This window comes from Lutjanus erythropterus, chromosome 7 (assembly GCF_056507025.1).
Source record: "Lutjanus erythropterus isolate fLutEry1 chromosome 7, fLutEry1.hap2, whole genome shotgun sequence".
NCBI classification, from domain to species: Eukaryota; Metazoa; Chordata; class Actinopteri; order Lutjaniformes; family Lutjanidae; genus Lutjanus; species Lutjanus erythropterus.
Window position 1 is genome coordinate 39,157,130 of NC_139323.1, and position 17,851 is coordinate 39,174,980.

At 40.6% G+C, this 17,851-nt stretch overlaps 1 protein-coding gene and 1 long non-coding RNA gene across 5 annotated transcripts in view; one reads left to right on the forward strand and one right to left on the reverse strand.

The window, feature by feature from the left end:
• LOC146324397 (uncharacterized) overlaps positions 1 to 17,851 on the forward strand; it is a 53,835-nt gene that overhangs the window by 5,563 nt on the left and 30,421 nt on the right. The gene's annotated exons all lie outside the window — the stretch shown is intronic.
• The window catches only part of pde4ba (phosphodiesterase 4B, cAMP-specific a), a 221,552-nt gene continuing 212,211 nt past the window's right edge, over positions 8,511 to 17,851 (reverse strand). For all 3 annotated transcript variants that reach the window (XM_084723727.1, XM_084723728.1, XM_084723729.1), the window contains 7 exons: positions 14,778 to 15,061; positions 14,520 to 14,684; positions 13,706 to 13,805; positions 13,397 to 13,551; positions 13,171 to 13,293; positions 12,431 to 12,613; positions 8,511 to 12,322 (listed from right to left, as the gene is read on the reverse strand). In XM_084723727.1, coding sequence (XP_084579853.1) covers positions 11,882 to 12,322; positions 12,431 to 12,613; positions 13,171 to 13,293; positions 13,397 to 13,551; positions 13,706 to 13,805; positions 14,520 to 14,684; positions 14,778 to 15,061 — 1,451 coding nt within the window. In that variant the 3' untranslated portion in view covers positions 8,511 to 11,881. The remainder of the gene's footprint in view (positions 12,323 to 12,430; positions 12,614 to 13,170; positions 13,294 to 13,396; positions 13,552 to 13,705; positions 13,806 to 14,519; positions 14,685 to 14,777; positions 15,062 to 17,851) is intronic.

Below are 17,851 nucleotides of genomic sequence, written 5' to 3' on the forward strand. Positions count from 1 at the left end.
TATACTTATCCATGGTAGTGGGTCAAAAATCAAGGAAGAAGCAAAACAAAATCTGAGCAAGTAAACAAAATCAAATCAATCAAACGCTCCTTGTGGGGCATGCAGCTGTGTAGGACGGATCAAAACAGTGGCGCAGACACAGCGTGCTAAGTAGAATCAATGGGTTAGCCCACCCTGTTGATCAGAATTCTTAACAAAATCTGTCATCTTGAAAAAAAAGTTTGATGTAGCAGTACTGACGTAATGTGGTCACAGGTGTGTGTTTAGAGCATTATACAAGAGCTTCAAATGTGGCTCAGCCAATCATAATCAAGGCCAGAACTAGGCTTTATAAGGATGGGTTTAGCACCATATTCTATGTTCTTATGGCAATCTGTACCCAAGAAACATGGTGTAACCACTTGCACCTCAGCAACCGTTTGCTGTAAGTCATACTCTTTCCAGAAAAGGAGCATGTTGCTCTCAGGATTAAGATGGTGCCTGCGGAGCTTGCAGCCCCCACCTCCACCACCCCACTGCTCTCTTCAGGCTGGGGGCCGCAGATAAACTTACAGGAAACCCCTTTTTATCCAGTGTAGTCTTAGATATACTGGGACTTGTTGAAGACTTGTGAGTCATGTTTGTGATCACCACTGAATGTCCCAGCAGATATCGCTCGCACTCTGGTTACAACCGAGAAGTGGAGGCTTATATCCCCAAAATACTGCCAGCTGTGTCCACCTGTTCTCTTGTTGCTTTTGCGAACACAATGAGGACTTGCGGGAGGATCTTTAAACAGACTGTCAGTGGTGTTTCTCTACACCCTCAGCCACTTCATCATCTCTCCTCTAATTGGCTCCGGGGATATAAATAGCCACATGTATCCATCACGAGACTGATTTACTGGCTTCACTTACAAGGTTAATGCAGCCTCAGGGGACCCAAGAGGGGCATTGTGTTGCCTTTTCTCTGAAAGCCACTGCAGCAACAACAAAAAGTGTAACTGCTGGTTTTTGTCTTGGACTTATTTACTTTATGAATTTGCTTGTTTGTTTAGCTGTTTAGCATCATTCAGCTGTTTGTTTAATGGTAACACAGCTGGACTGACACAATCAGATATTTTGTTCAGATAATGCTGTTTTCATTTCTTTTATTCTATTCAAAGCAACATTGTGTAAGATTTGTGATTTGGCACCCTCAGAATGCAATACACCTACACACCACAAATATTGACAGCTGTACACGGTCATTACTTAGGATCAAGAACTAGAAAGTCGGCAGCTTCACTAACACAGCCAAACCAAGTCGGCTAATATTACTGACTAGTTCAACAGCAAGATGTCCGGCTCGGCATCTTTCTTGCAGTGTTTTATTTCACAACGCTCTTACCAGCGACTAAAAGCATCTTCTTGCTTTGTGACGTTCTCTTTTTCTGTGTGTAGCTTCTTCCATCACACCCTTTTTGGTCTCACCTCTTCAGTGATAGAGCTTGGTTGTATTTCCAGCTCGCCTGAATGTGGTTCTGGCATGAGACTGGCGTCACTCTCTGCCAGCCTTCCCCCTGCTCCCTGCACCTGAAAACCTCCTCCCGATGACGGTCCAAAGCTCCTGTGCTAGCGGTGTAAACACCAGTCCTCAACTGGTTCCCTGAACACGCAGCCCAAGCAGTACGGAAAACTAAGCTAATAGCTAAATAGCTAACAGCAGCTATGTTGAGCAACAGTTTACTTAAATCACAGAGTTGAGACACGCAGCTGAAGGACATCAGATGCAAAAGCAAATAACATTTTCTCCATAAAATATGATCCAGTTTCACCAAAATCAGTCACAGTTGGTGTTGTGTGACTTACTGTTATAAAGCATTACGCACTTGTGTCAGCCTGGCCACCAAAGTTAGCCCAGGCCTGTAAGAACAGGTGTACAATGACAGAGGCACCATTCACCCTATTTCAAATCAATGTAGCTTCAAAATGAAGATGTTGTTTTTTGGTAGAATAGTAACATAGGGTTTATATATTAAAAAAAAATTATAATCCTTTTCTTTAGAAAATGATGTGCCAGCCCTGTAAGATGGATCAATAACTGTTCATGCAAATCTGAATAAATTGATCATCCTTTTTAACAGTGTATTCCTCTGAGAGCAGCAGCAGCTGTATTTGACCCAGCTGGCCCTCCATCCAGCTATAAAACCACAATGACGCAGAAGCAGGAGCCACATAATTTGCCTTAAAAGAGAAGTTATTTAACCCCTTGTGGTCATGATAAATGTAAGCTGTTACATTAAGCCAACACCAAAAGGATTGGATACTGAATGTACCCTGTACGTGTGATCTCTCACTTAGTTTCCTTAATTTAGTCACTCTGTGCCAAGTTATAAAATCAGTGCAAGGTGTGAATTCCTAAAACATTAAAATCCTGCAGACAGTCAGCAGAGTGTTGCCCTTGTTGTAGACAGTCATTGGTCCCTAATAAACAGGTACCTCTGGTCCACCACCTCAATAAAACTCAGTGCTCATCAAAGGATGTTGGATGTTTATGTAGCCTCATACTCATGTACACTGTATATACAGCATGCATGCTGTCTTCACGGCCAGGCTTTTTTAACATGATGAGTTGTCATTCCACAAACAGCATGGGTCTAAAATACTAACAATCAACATCTGTGAAAAATTAAACCCAGTTGAACTGATGCACTTATGTAAGGACATTTATGTTAACATGCAAGTTTGCATCTGATTTTTGATTTTTTGCATCAGCTAATTCACTGTTGCTGTTTAACATGTGAACCAACATGATGCAGGAGGAGACCGGTATGTTTTGATGTCAGTTTTACACTGAATATTTAGGAGAATATTTAGCTTTCTTTGAGCTTCTGTAGGCATTTGATAACTGGTCATTTCAAATACAAATCCCCCATGGTGATTAAGCGCTTGAAGCTTTTTAAGTTTCAGGAAACAGTTGACATGCAAAATGCCTTTCTTTGTCTTGAGATGATAATAGGAAAAAAGAAAGTTTCACTTTTGTTCAAGCAAAGATGTCTTTTAAGCTGCTATGAAAAACCAGCACAGTTCTAGGAAGGTTAACAGAATAAAGACTTTAAGAAATCCACATTTGTCACCGCACCATTGTGAAATAACAAGGCGTGGGCTGAGGAACCTTAAATTTAATTACCTGACATCTCAATGAGGCCTTCTTCTATTCAGCTTTGAGGAGTTGCATCAGCCGCTCTCTCCCCCTCTGTCTCTATCTTGTGTGTCTCGGTGTCTGTATAGTTCTCCTTTTATCAAACCAGAAATGTGCGTTAAATGCTACCGCAACTTTAACTTTTTACTTTTATTAGAAACAATTTTTAGTGATGTATTTTTTTTGTAATTTTTAGTGATGTAATGCATGCCTACTGTAAACAGTAGGCATGCATTTTTTATAATTCAAAAAACTACCATAAACATCTCAGAGCCCTGCTGGCTACTTGATTGGTTAATGTTTAAATAAAAAAAAAGGAAAAAAAAATCTTAACAAATTATTTCTTCCCATATTCTGTTTTGGTGCCCATTTACCTAAATAAAATTAAAAGTAAAAAGTGAAAATGAGAATAAACGTGTTTTATTTAATCGATTGTGAGCATTTTCATCTGTTCAGGAAAATGCACAGAATTTACAACCCTAGAGAGAGGTCAAATATTCTTTCCACATTATCAGATGTTTTTTGTTGTTTAAAAGAGAGATTTGCGATATTATTTCAGATGAGGGATTCATAAAGTGCGCAGACCCACGCTCTCCTTTTTCCTTTCGTTTTCTTGTCTCTGAATGACTCTCATTCATTCACATGTAGAGGATACGACGGGGAATTTTCAAGCCTTAAGCCAGTTTGTTATTATCTCCCAAGCTAACCATTTCCTTTCCTTGTCTGAAAATACTCCTCATCTTCCTCTTTGTGCCACACATGGGAGAAGTTAAGTGGTGTCATTTTCCTTCACTGGTGGGAAATGCTTGGCTCTGTTTTTAGCTTTATTAGATAACTCAGCCATCTCCGCGGACCTTCAAGTAAGGCCACCTGTCCCATATCACAGTCTCTCTCTCCCTCTCTGTCGCTTTCCTCCATCCGTCTTTTTTCGTCACATGTACGCAAGTCGTTTCATCAAATCAGATCTCTTGGTTTTACTAGGTTATGTCAGAGGCAAGATGAGGAGAGACTTCCAAAGAGGGAGATGTGATAGTAGGGCATGGAGGTGGAGGAACTGAGAGGAGATTGGAAATCGTTTGAGGAGAGGATGCATGAAAATTCAAGGATAAGAGCTAAAAGATGAAAATAGCAAATGAGAGGTTTGCAAAGAGGGAGGGGATAAGAAGACAGGCCCTGGTGATATAATTCACTCCTGATTCTCTTAGAGCAAGGCTGGAGTGGCTACAAGGGCAGATGCCTCAGAGCTCTTATTGTGGGTCACAATGAAATTACATATGAAGGGTCACGGATGGAAATTACACAAGCCTCTTACCCATGTTGTTAAGTTTTTTTTTTAGATTAGGTTTGAATAATTCCTTCCCAGACATAAGTTTAAAAATAGCCACTAATGATTTAAGTAAAGAAACCCAACATAAAACAAGTTGGAATGTTCTCATACAATAATTAGCTCTTACCTCAATATTTATGTCCAGTTTTAAGCTACAAGAAATAGCCTAATGTAAGACGGCAGCACCTGTGTTCACTTTGCAAAACCAGCCTCATTATGTTTTTAAAGACGGAAGTCGTTGTGGTAAATACAATAAAAAGGCAATTACTAACAGCGCAATGTTGTGTTCCATGGGATGTTTCCCAGAGTGTATCCAGGCCTATAAACCCTCCAGTCAAACCAGTCATTTATGGAAAATGACGGGCGAACAGAACGTGCCTGGAAATATTGCTTCATCAAGCATTTTTGCCTTCTCACCCTGGCTGTGTGTAAAGTCCCTCATGTTAAATAAACACATTAATGTAGCAATAAAACAACTTTATCAGCACCCGCATCCTTTCCAGTTAGTGTTAGTGTTGAGTCACTGCAGGACGTGCTGCAGAAGACCAGGAGTCAGGTTGTTAGCCGATGTTGACACTAGAAAAAAATTGTTAAGGTCGTTCACACCGAGAGCAATAACTATAAAAATAACTATACATATATACGTATGTTGTCTGAAAAACGGTTTTAACTCAAGTGTATGGCAGAAAGATGATGAAAGACAGAAACACTGACAGCTAATCAAAATCTATCTGAATTTACATTTACTGTATTGGTGCCTTGGATGTGGAGCGTGGTCATTCATCAGTTAGTTTAATTTTAGGGACAGTTTTCCAAGAAATAATGTAGCAAGGTTTACAACTTTAGCCTACATCTTTTATTTAGGTTAATTGATGACATGTAGAAAACATTGTTTAGATCACTTAGTTTTAAATAATGTGGTATACAGGTGGTATACATTTAACACTGGGAGCGACTGTCGCTCAATTTGTAGTTGTTTGGTTGGCTTGGGAGATATTAAGGTATTACGGTGTACCAGGTATTTAGAAATCTTGAAGATTTGATTTTCAATACTGTCACTGTGAATTAAGCTTTTTTTTATTGATAATGTATTAATAGGGAACTTGGCCAGTTGAAAACAAATAGTCTAGGTCTCTTTGCTAATTATTTAAATATGACTAGATATGGTCATCTCCGTTCAGCCAAATGATGTGCTAGTATCCATGTCAATAAGTGTCTATATATTCATTTATTCAAACTACTCAAATCCACCAAGACTTGTCTAACTAAATTCCACCAGGCGCAGCCGCATCACGTTACGCCTACGTCATGTCAGTCACAGCTGATCGCAGCCATTCTACACAATGCTTGTAATTCCATCAGCAGCACCTCGGCGCATCCAGCATTGATGGATGCCGCACCAGTTAGCACAGAGCAGATCGAATAGGCAGGAAGGCAGTGAGAATGCAGTTAATTTTCAAAATAGTGCAGACTCACGATCATAAAGACAGACAGAAAAATGATTTAATCATGCAGCCTGTCCGAGAATGTTCTCATTCGTCCAGGTCATTGTAATCTCAAGAAAAGATTAAATCGACTAGTCCGAGCTGGCAGCTCAGGCTAGTCTGATACACATGAACTGATGAAGCTTCTTGGATGACAGGCGAAAAGTCTTCAAAGACATACAAACAAGTGCAGTTGCCTTGGATTTAATCTTTTCTTGAGAAATCATGCAGCCTGTTGGTCCATGGTAGAAACACAAAGAGCAAGGAAAGAGGACCTTATCAACAAAATCTGAGCAAGTAAACACAATCAGACGGGCAAAACGCTCTGCTGCTGAAATGCTTCTGAAACGCTGCTGGTTGGGCCTGCAGCTGTGCAGAGGACAGATCAGAATCGTGACGCAGATGTGCCATGCTTGGTGGAATCAACTGGTTAGAAAGCTAATTGCATATTAGACACAAAGCACTGTAAGCTAGACGATGTCATATATGCTATAATGACTTCTGTCACCAGCTTTTGAGGATTTTTTCACAGAAATACCATTTAGTCTGGTGAAATGTCAGTAAGGTATGAAAAAACAGATACCCTCCAAAGCTATCGTTTGGTCTATAAAATATCAGAAGATGGTGAAAAATGTCTTTGTGAATGTCTTGCTTTGTCTTGTTTATGATGCATTCCTTGTAAATTTGGTTGCAGTTGCTTATTCAAGAGTTATGGCAGTTGATGAATAATAGACAACACTAAGGAAAATTTGTTTTGGCTAATTCATGTTGTGTTGGGAATGATTTACACGTAAAAAAAAATCTGTTAAGGCCCTGCAGGATTCGTCGTGAACCAAGAAAAAGAAAATGGAATTTTGTGTCTACACTTCGCAGCTCAGGAGTTATGAGCCAAAATGTGACGTGGTTTATAAGTGGCCACACGATGGTGCAATTCACACCATATTTAAATTGTTCCTCTCCAGCTCGCGGTCCAAGCTTTCACCAAATTTCGTCGAAATCTGTACAGGGACAGGAAGCATTAACTCTTTGGAAGAGGTCATCAAAGTTAAAGTTTGTCTTCCATTAGAAAAGTCTCTAGTCTGTCTCTTCATATACTTGGCATTCGGGTCGTCTCGCTATCAAACTCGTCTGTCAAAAACTGAAAAGAGTAAAAGCTGTCACCCTTACAAACACACTTCTTATTTGACACACGTATGATATTTGAGTCGGTGGGAGAATTCATAAGGTTTGCTGTTAGTATCAGGCCTGATGCTATCAATGAAGAGATGACATGATTTTCTATTTGTGAGGCATCTGTAGTGTGTGTGCATATTTCAACACATGCAAAAATGAGCACTATGTTTATGTGTGTGTGTGTGTGTGTGTGTGTGTGTGTGAGGGCCTTATGTCACATCAGGACAGTCCTGTCAGATTGTGTGTGGGCCGTGGTGCCGAGTTTGTGTCACACTGTGTTCCTGTCTCAGCACATTAGAGCTGAACCTCTGTGATGATGCAGCAAACGCAGCAACATCAAAGAGCATGAGGAGTAACATAATACAGATGTACTGATACACTCCATGATGTAATTGAAATTCTACTCTCCTGATCCTTGAGGTTTGAGGATGATGGGTTTTTCTCTCACAGGATGGGCCAGGGTCTTCTGATGTTTAGTGGCTTATGTTATATATTTTTTATCTATATTGTGGTGGAATAACTGTGGGAATTTAAACTTCACTGTAAAAACAGAACCCTGATTGAATACAGGTCTCAGACCCTCATATAGTGTTCCTGTAAAATATCCCGTAAAGTATTCCTGTCATATCTCAGTCTTACAGCGCTCTCCTGCTCATTAGAAAGCTGTAAGACACATTCATGCAGTCCTGAAATGTTCATTCATCAGAAAATTATTTGCCGTGTTGCTGTTTTATATTATTGTTAAACTAATGTATATGGCTTTGGGAGATTTTGTTGGACACAAGAAATTGGAAGCTTCAGGGAGCTTGTGACTGACATTTTATTTTTCACTTTTCCGACTTTTATAGATGTTTAATTTTAAAAAATATTTCACAGATGAATCAGTAATAGCCAGTAGTTGCAGCCTTAAGTATGTACATTTATTGTGTACCTCTTGTTTGCATGTTTGATGTAATCGATGTAAAGCCTTTAAATGATGTTTTGCTCGGTTTTATCTCTGTGTTGCAGTCGAATATCTTCTCGGGTTTTGACATTTGTTTGTTTTCAGGATTGGCTGTGTTGTTTGGCCTGTAAATTGGTTCATAGCTCTTGGTTGGGTGTCAGCAGCAGCACAGGCCTCTAGGAGCCGCTAGCAGGGATTTTAGCCAATTAGTGATACTGTTTTACAAACTGGGGGCTCTATTTTCTGCACGGGACCCAGGTGCTCAGTAAATACACTTTTGCATTGGGACACAGCCTAATGAAACATGACAAATATGTGGGAACCCACCAGAAGCATGACTGTGACCCAATTTGTTGTTCACACCCACAGTTGAAAAAACTAGGCCGTGAGGGAGAAAAAAAAACAGTAGGAACAGAAGGAATATATTCATGCTTAGCTTTTAATCACTTAATAGAAAAAGTATTTCAGATTTATTTTTGAACACAATATACAATATAATACCATACATTGTGTGAAACATTGAATAACCCACCTGCAACAACTGGTGGACTTGAACATATTATTGACAATAAAAAAACCCATCTCTCATGCAGATAGTGCTAAATCTGGCTAACCATTTGGACACAACTAGGACCAAAAAAAGCTTGAACATAGATAAACAATGTTAATACTGACAAATTTGAATTTCAAAACTGCTAACAAGTTTGGTCAGAAAGAGTTCACACATTAGCACAATCAGATACATAAGATCATGTTTTGTTGTTAATTCAGAACGATTCACGTCAGTGCCGGGCGTATTGTAGCATGCTACCAATACCGTCCCCGTGTTATCTACTTTTACATGAAGTGCGTTAAGTGTAAAAGGAGACAATCGCTTTGTGTTTGTCAGTCGAACCTGTATCTGGCCTCGTATATCAGCAATCTGCATTCAAACGCTGGTTGGAGAAGCTTAGGTTGTGACAAGCCGCTGAGAGAAAATAAGCTATTTGTGTACTTTGAACCCAAGCATTGACTAAGCTTCTGTGTTCCTTAGCTAGCTTGTGTGTATCCTATATCCAAGCCTACGCAGTTTAACATGTCCTCTATGTCGCCTCTGGGTTACCAAATTGCTGCTGTCAGATGAAAACCTTGCAGCCTCAAAAACTCATGGATCAAAATAGTTTCCAAAAGAAAAAAAAAACAAAACACAAAATGGGGACGTTCAAAGTCCTCTGTAAAAATTTGGGTTATGTTAAATTTCAGTTTAGTTACGTCTTAAATAGAGAAAAACTAAAATTTTCAGAAATGTGAAAAAAACACGATATTAATTAAGATTTCAAAGTGATGCCAAAGTGAATGAGAACATTTTTGGTTTAATATTCATGCATAATATGTTTAATTAATATAAAGTTTTTGATTTTCTTGTTGGTGACATTACATTAAATGTAAAAATAAAGCATTTCCTTTGGAGTTACAAGGTTTTCATGTGACAACAACAACATGTCTCTTTAGCTGCTGCTCTGCTGGGCACTCAAAACATTGTGCGAATATATACTTAGATATATTTATATATATTTATATATATAAAAACAATATATAATACATTTATAAAAAGACTCTAATCCAGAGTCTTCTACACGTTAGACACCACCACTTCCAGGTAATGCAAGTGCATATAAATTAAAATAGATTTTACACTGAACCAGTATTTCTTATTTACAAGCTTAAAGTATAGAATAAATACACACTGTTATAAACAGCAAAAAGGACCAACTTGAGCTCCTAGCAACAAACAGTAGAGACAAAGGAGTGGAGTGATGGGGGTAAGGCCTAATGACAAAGTCAACACACATACAGAAACACACACACATACAAAACCTTCCATACATACATACAAACTGCACGCGAACGATTGCCACTTAAGCATGCTGGAGTGAAATTAGATGAAGTACCTTTGAGTATATCAGTAAACCATGTGAAAATAGAGAGATATGATTATAGATGCAACTAGAACATTTGTAAAAATTAGTTGTGGAAGCCACAGGAGCAGAAATGTGAAGTCTGCAAACCATTTTCAAACCACATTCCTCAAAGCATTAATGAAGAAACAAAAAGAGGTATTTTTTGGTTTGTTTGAAACCTGGAGCACCTAATTATTCCTCTTTTTTTCAAAAGGGTACAGTCTGCCATGCTGAGTCCAGCAATTCCATCTGTGCCAAATCCTAATAACCCGACTGTCCTGGAAACCTGATACAGTGGAAGGGGAGGGGGGAAGGGAAAAAAATTCAATTGACGTCAATGAGCAGACGCCATACTTGAGGGATTTTTATCGTGAGGAAGAAATAGCTGGCCTGATTGTTTTGGGGTCGTAGCTGTGGAGCCCAGAGGGGTTTGTACATGTGAATGGTGGCGCTGATGAGGGTATGAGAGCGCCTTTCAGACAGGCAGCTGTAAGAGCACCTTTAATCATCTGGTCTGGGCCTGATTGCAGAGGGGCAGGGGGGCGTTACATCAGACGGGTCTGGGGTCAGGACCTGTTCCAACTAACAGGATTATTAAGACTGCAGCATACCTGTGGGCTAAAAATAGATTCACCGCTGTTGTGCATTTCGTCCTTGGCAGAATTAATTTCTGATTTTTTCCAAAGATCTAAGCAGCTTGTTGTCATGAGCCGTTTGTTTTTTCTGCTCATTTCATCTGGTGGTAGGTTATTAGGGCTTGAACTGGACTGACTTCTATTTCACACCAACACAACAACAATTGGATGCAAAAATGAAGACAAAATCATATGAATCAAATTTACAATTATAATTTTACTGAAAATTTTGCAGGAATGCCTGGTCATAGAGTTGCAAGTGCAGAATTTCATATCCTCAGTGAGCATTTTGCATTAAAAGTTAAGTTTTGGTGTGAAAATGTCAGAAGCCATCAAAGGTCTGCAGACCATTACACAGAAAAAGAGAAAAGATTATGAAACTAGTTGATGTATTTCAGTGTGACTGTGACATTCATTGACCGACATTTGAACTAAACATGTAACATGAACCATGAGTGAACATAAAACATTAAAACATTGTGCTCAGCTTGAAAAACAAATGAGAAAAAAAATGTGCGCATGATGTGGTTGTTAATGTTTCCCTATTCAGATGAGTTTGTCCAAGAGTTGTTTGTCGACGTTTGTTTGGATTTCTCTATTGCCCAATACATGGAAGACTGTTCTCTTTTTAACATACAAAAAAGATTTTGCTCTTTCAGATAAGAAAAAAAACATTTCACAGACATACTAGAGTGTTCAATAAATAAAAAACTATTATAAAGACAATAGTAAAAAAGGCACACAAAAGTCCTTTGACAAATGGTACAGGAAAAAAGTAAACACTTTCTCTTGCTATACAAATGTGTCTCCATCAGTAGATCTTACTCTATGCTACTTCTAGATCATATCATATCTGTAAAAAGGTCTTAAGGTACAAAACTTCTCTCAGTAGTGTCGATGTCCATTTAATGCCAGTCCAGAAAAGAAAAGTAACCATTTCCCAAACTGGCTGAAATCCTTCAAGTTCCACCCTCAGTCTCGTCTGTCTATCAAGACTAAAATGTTCGCAGTAATTATTTCCTGAGAACTCTGAAGCCGCTTCACTGTAACTGTCCGTCCGTGTCTGGCTTCAAACACCCAAGTGCAAGACGCCCCCGTGCGGGACGAAACTAAGCCCTTGCTTCTGTGGGCTTATTAAAAAGCACAGCTGCAAGAGGATCTCCCCTCTTTTTCCAAAAAAACTTTCAAATCACCATGTGAGCCCGATGATGGAAGCCCTATGTGTCTGTGGGTGACGCCTCATGTGTCACGATCTCTATTGCCGTCGTGGGCTCCATCATGCCGCCCTCCTCCTGCTCCTGAGCGTCCAAATAGTCCAGAGGAGGAGAACGTGAATCCCCTAGACTGTCCTCCTCCTCTTCCAACTCTTCCTCTTCTTCCTCCTCCTCCTCTTCGCCGTCTTTCTCTATTCCATCCAAGTCCTCCTCCTCCAAAGTCAGCTCAAACTGAAATTTCTCCCCACCACCCTGCCCCCCGGTGCCTCCACTGTGTCCATGCGTGCCCTGGTCATAGAAGGGTGGGGAGGGACTCTGGGGGATCATGCTCTGGTACCAGTTCCTGTTGTCCTCCAGCGTGTCCAGAATGTCCTGGGCGTCGGGGTGGACCAGATCGGCCCAGGTCTCCCACAGAGGGTGCACGATGTAGTCGATGAAACCCACCTGGAAAGGAGGACGGATACAAATTAGGACAGGAATGTAGATTCTTTACATGTTGCTAAATTTCCGTGAAGTTATACATCTGTTTTCTCTCTGTCGTTGATTGCGTACCTGGCTCTTCTCCACTGAGGCTGTGTGTTTGTCACACATAGGGCTGATCTCCATTCCCCTCTCCCGCTCTCGGTCTCCCTGGTGGAAGAACTCCTCCATTATCCGATCAGTCCACTGACGATACAGCTCCAGGGATTTAGTAGGGTTACTCAGGTCAGCACAGTGCACCATGTTACGAAGCACCTAGAAATAATACAGAATTGCAATTTAGTAAATGCCTGCATGCTCTGTATTGGGCTTATCGTTCTCAGTTTTTTCCCTATCCCACTTAAAATCTCTAAATTTATCAGTGTATCTTCTTGGAGCAGGACGTGCAACAAATTCTGGAAGTATGAGGTGTGGTAGATCTGTTACAACAATTAGATTTAGAGTAAATTAGATTCTTGTAGAACGGACATTTAAGGCTAATTCTATAACGTACTTTGTTATGAAAGGAACTCTGTCTTCAGAACGGTCTAATAAAGAAGAAATCCTAGAAAGACCATTAGAGGGAAAGTGTGGGGAGCACTTAAGGGTAAAAAGAAGATGGATGGAGTGAGAAAAAGAGTGACAGCAGGAGCAGAGGTCAGCCATGTAGGAGGCCGGCTAATGACCACTGGCTGAGTAACCTCTGCCAGCACCGGCTATTGATTAGAACTATTAAAAAGTAAAGTGGGGCGCTTACAGTGTCCAATCACAGACCCTGTATATAATCCAAGTTCTGTTTTAGAAGTTACGAATTAGTTAAAACCAGAACCTACCTGTATCCTGTCGGTGTAGTTGTCCAGCAGCAGTACTCCAGAGCTCGTCACCTTCTTCGTCTCCACCATAGTCTTCAGATCAGCCAGCAGACTCATGTGTTTGGACATGTCAGTGGCCAAAACCTGAATAACGAAGGGGGAAAAAAAACACATCCTCAGCATCTGGACCATTTGAACTGGTTATGATTCAAATCAAGATGATAAAATATGAATCAGGATGTCTTACCATGTCAATGACCATCTTACGCAGGGACTGTCGCTGCTTCTTCGTGAGGTTCTGGAAGATATCACAGTTGTCCTCCTGCAGCAGCTTGAACCCCACGGCCAAGTGATGGTTCTCCAGCACAGATTCATCGTTGTACATCAACGCCAGCTCAGAGTCTGGGAAAGCATTAAAAACAGATTTTAATATCTTTGTTGTGACTCCTCCTATCTGGTTGTTGAAAGCACCAATTAATATACTTTTTAGAGAAAGCAACACATTAGTCTTACTACTATATGTTTAAAGCCAGCGTTGAGAAATATTTTGACTTACTGGTATTGATTAGGAATTGGTTTGATACTCCAGGATGGTCAACATCATGGATAGCTGCAGCAAAGATGGCTGCAAGGATCTCAAGATCCGTGAAGACCGCCTGTGAAAAGACAGGGAGGAAAAAAGAGCATTTAAATATTTCTGATGATAAAAATAGCATCAGCAGAGCATCAACCCACGAATATTGATTTCCAGAGCAGTGTGAGAGGGATAGCAGACCCAGTGTTGGACATGACAACCTTCCGGACTGTTTTTGTGGTTAACATCTGATTTTAAACCTTAATGTGACTCAATAAATTGTTTCTTTCTATTTTTGCAAGCAAGTTATGTGGCTGCCTTTCTGTAAAATGTCACTGTGAAAGAGAGTAACACTGTGTCTGCTGGCTTTTATAGATGAAAGATGTAACCAAGAAGAATAAATCATAATCTAAAGGCCGGGGCGTTCTGACCTGACTGTGCAGTCAGGAGAGCGGTGAGAAAATCTAACAAATAAGGCGTGGAGGGATGAGTGCTGGAGGAAAGAGGGGAAGTTCTCCGAGTAAAACGGCACAAGCAGAGACAAGGGAAAAGATGATTCAATGGAAGGATGTTGAGCTTTTCAAAGCCGAGGTGGCGATCCAGGAAAGTGGCACATGCGGGTGATGTAAGAGCACACTCCTCTAATTTAGTTTTCCCTTACTTCTGTGAATGGACACTGGTGCCCAACTCAGAGTGGGGAATTTTTCAACCTCCGCCAATTACATAATGTAACAAGACCCTGAGGTGGGGTACTAAAAACTGAGACTTCAATATTCCACTTTGTGTTTTAACTTACGTCCAGGGCTGGAGTGGAGAGGAGGATGTGTGTGGACTGGGCCACGTCGGCTGCATGCAGGCTGTTATGGTAGGCCACATCTGAATGATAGTGATCTTCCAATGTCATCATGTAGGCCACGAACGTATCCATGGGGATCTTAAATGTCTTTAACAGGTCTCGCTCCTAGGAAAAACATCATTACATAATTAGGATCATTTTCGCAGTACTCAAACAACATGAGAAGGCAACAATTATGTAAGCGAAGACGGTTCCTACCTGGAAGATGGCGTACATGATGCAGGTTAGAGGCCGGTTGTGGGAGTACTCCGACACCGTGAAGATGTTCAGGCCCCACTTGTTTAGGTCCTCCAGCTCCTTGGACAGCAGCTCCTCCTTATCGGTCTTCACGCCGAAGCGCGAGATGCTGCTGCTGGAGAGCGAGGGCCCGTGTGAGACCTTCTTGACCCCGCTGATCTGTGTCATCAGCTGCTGCTTCTGCTGCTTCTTCTTCTCTCGCGTCTTGGAGGTCGGCGACGGGATCTCCACCTCATTCTGTTTGTCTGAGGGGGGAGAAAATGAGGGTTTAGTTGTTTTTTGTTGTTTAGAAAAGTGTGGACAGGAGGAAGAAGTGACTTAAATTCCCATTTAACCTCATATTGCATGATTCTAGGTAGGACTGGGCTCATTTTTATATCCACATTACTAATGATTATTTATCAAAAAGCTTATTGTATTGTTATTAGAGCTGAGCAATTAATCTATAAATAATCATCACCTTGAACTTTGGAAAACAGCGATCAGCATTTTATGGACCAACAACTAATCAATTAATCAAGAAAATAATTGACAGATTAATAGAAAATGAAAACAGTCATCCCTACAATATTTGTCACTGTTGGGTAGTTTAATCTACAGCAATGCATGATATTCTGTAAGACCATCATTTTTATTATTTGAGAATTTATGGTATGGTATGTTAGAGAAAATGTGTATATTGAGATATCCCAGCCCTAATTCTAGATTTGAATCTACGTCTCAATAAGAAACAGTTCAATGCATAGGCTGCCTGAGGAGGACCCAGGTGCACTGCAGAAATACCTGCAGCTGGTTAGTTCCTGAGGGATTTATTGATTCACTCATTCATTCATCATCTATCCCTCCATTCATTTGTTCATTCATGCTCGCTGTCCTCCACCTGCAGTCTCTCTCTCCGTTCATTCGTCTCTGTCCCCCTGCCCTCTCTCCCTCGCAGCGCCCCCCCCCCCCCCCCCATCTCTCAGCGGGTGGCTCACATCTCATCTCCTGTTCTTTTCACTCTCATAGGTCAGTCCATTGACAGACAGAGCTGGGGCTTCTACACAGTTAAGGCAGCTCCATGAAGTCAGCCATTCAATAAGCTGCCGCATCTTTCCCAGCTTTATCAAATCACTTAGTATGGAGAGGGAGCTTTATGTTTGATTTATTTTATTTTTGTCCAGTCTATTCAGCTACATTTGGTCTGGCCACAAATAAAACAAAAAAGAAGTCCAAAAATACACTGAACAATTGCAAGGCTTTCATATAATATTCCTTTGAAAAAACAATTCTAGATAATGCCAGTGTTCGCACTTTATCCTAAAATAAACACAGAAAACATGCCAGGTTTCCTGCAAAAACCAGCCGGGCCCTTGTGTTTACTGCAGTCACAGAAGAACTGAGTGAAATCCTGCGGGGACGGGCTATCGGCATGTATGTGAGCCGTGCGCTCACCTATCAAGCCTCGACTCAGCTCATCGCTGGCCTATCAGCCTTCCCCTGTGGAGGGTTATTCAATTACCAGCTGTAATTCAAATAATCACTTTCACTCTCATGCTCTCCCTCTCTCTCTCTCGCACTGTTTTCTCTGCTTTTCTCTCAGTCTCTTGCCCTCCTTCAGTCCTCCAGTGGTAATTGAGAATGGGCAATTAAGCGCTCTCAGACATGTGCTGCGTGGGAAACAAGGGGAAGAGCAATATATTGCCCTCTAATTTATTACAGGCCATCATTATCACCATTGGTGTGTGGTGATTTTTGTGTGTGGCCTGTATATATATGTGTGTGTGTGTGTGAGAGAGAGAGAGAGGGAGGGAGAGATGAGATTCTGAGACAACAGTCGGTCTTATCATCTAGTTCTACATAAGTAAGTGGCAATAAGCAGTAAACGACATGCACTCTGTTCCACAGTTGACTTGATGTGATAAAATGCTCAGGAAGGCTTTTAGTTATCATGATCCTGGTCTCCATATTTCAGCAGATTAAGTCTCTCTGTCACAGTTTGGCCTGCAATGTGTCAGCCAGTCACATGGATAGTCCCTCTTTTTTGTTCCTCTCCTTTGCATTTTGCTTGTCTTCTTGAGACTGGGCGATATGGCTTATAAATATCTCCAGATTTTTTTCTAAAATAACATAAACTCTCAAATAGTTAAAACCTATGATGACTTTGTGGAATATGATGCATTACTATTGCATTATTATTATTTTTTTACACTGACAGCTTTGTTAGACTGTCAAGTCTTGATTGTTGGTAAAAATCAAGAGATCAGTGGTTTTACATCCTGACAAAAAGAAGTTCTTTTTTTTTTCTTCATATCAGATGTGGAGGAAAACAAAAATACAAAGTATAGTATACATAGAATCGCAGAATTATCTGGCAGTGGGGCTGGACAATATGGACAAAATCGAATATAACAATATGTTTGACTAAATACCTAGGTACTGATATTGATTTTTGACAAATGATTGTCAGTGATGTGAATATAATGACAAAGTGGGTCAAGGCAAATAGTAGGACAGCTAGAACAGTCTGTTAAGTTCAGAAAATCTCATCACTATCCTGTAATGCAGCCTTTAAAACCAGGAAAAGACAACACTTATGATATATCATGTTATTATGGTCTCCAAATTGTAAGACAATATCTAGTCTTATATCACAGTATTGACATATTCTTATGTTCCATTTTCTCGGTTTAGACACTGATTTTACAAAAGAATGTAAGCAGATAAAATGAAAATCTGACGCATCTCGCTCTGTTCTTTCTCTCCTTTTCTCCCTTCTCCTTCCCGCTTCTCTGTCACCTCCCACGTTTATTTCGACTTCATCGGATTCTTTTTCATCCTCCTCCATATGCTCTCCTGATAGAGAGACGCAGATGCAGCGGGGAAGGCGGGGGGCGTGCTTTTTGGGGACTTTTTTTTTTTTCTTCCCCCTCTGTATATTCCCCTAAGCTAGGTGTGTTCTGCTGCTGGCCGATCAAAGGGAATTATGACAGAATTATGCTGTGAGGACAGCTGCGGCGGGGGGAAGGCACACGTGAATGGCCAGCATGCTGTCG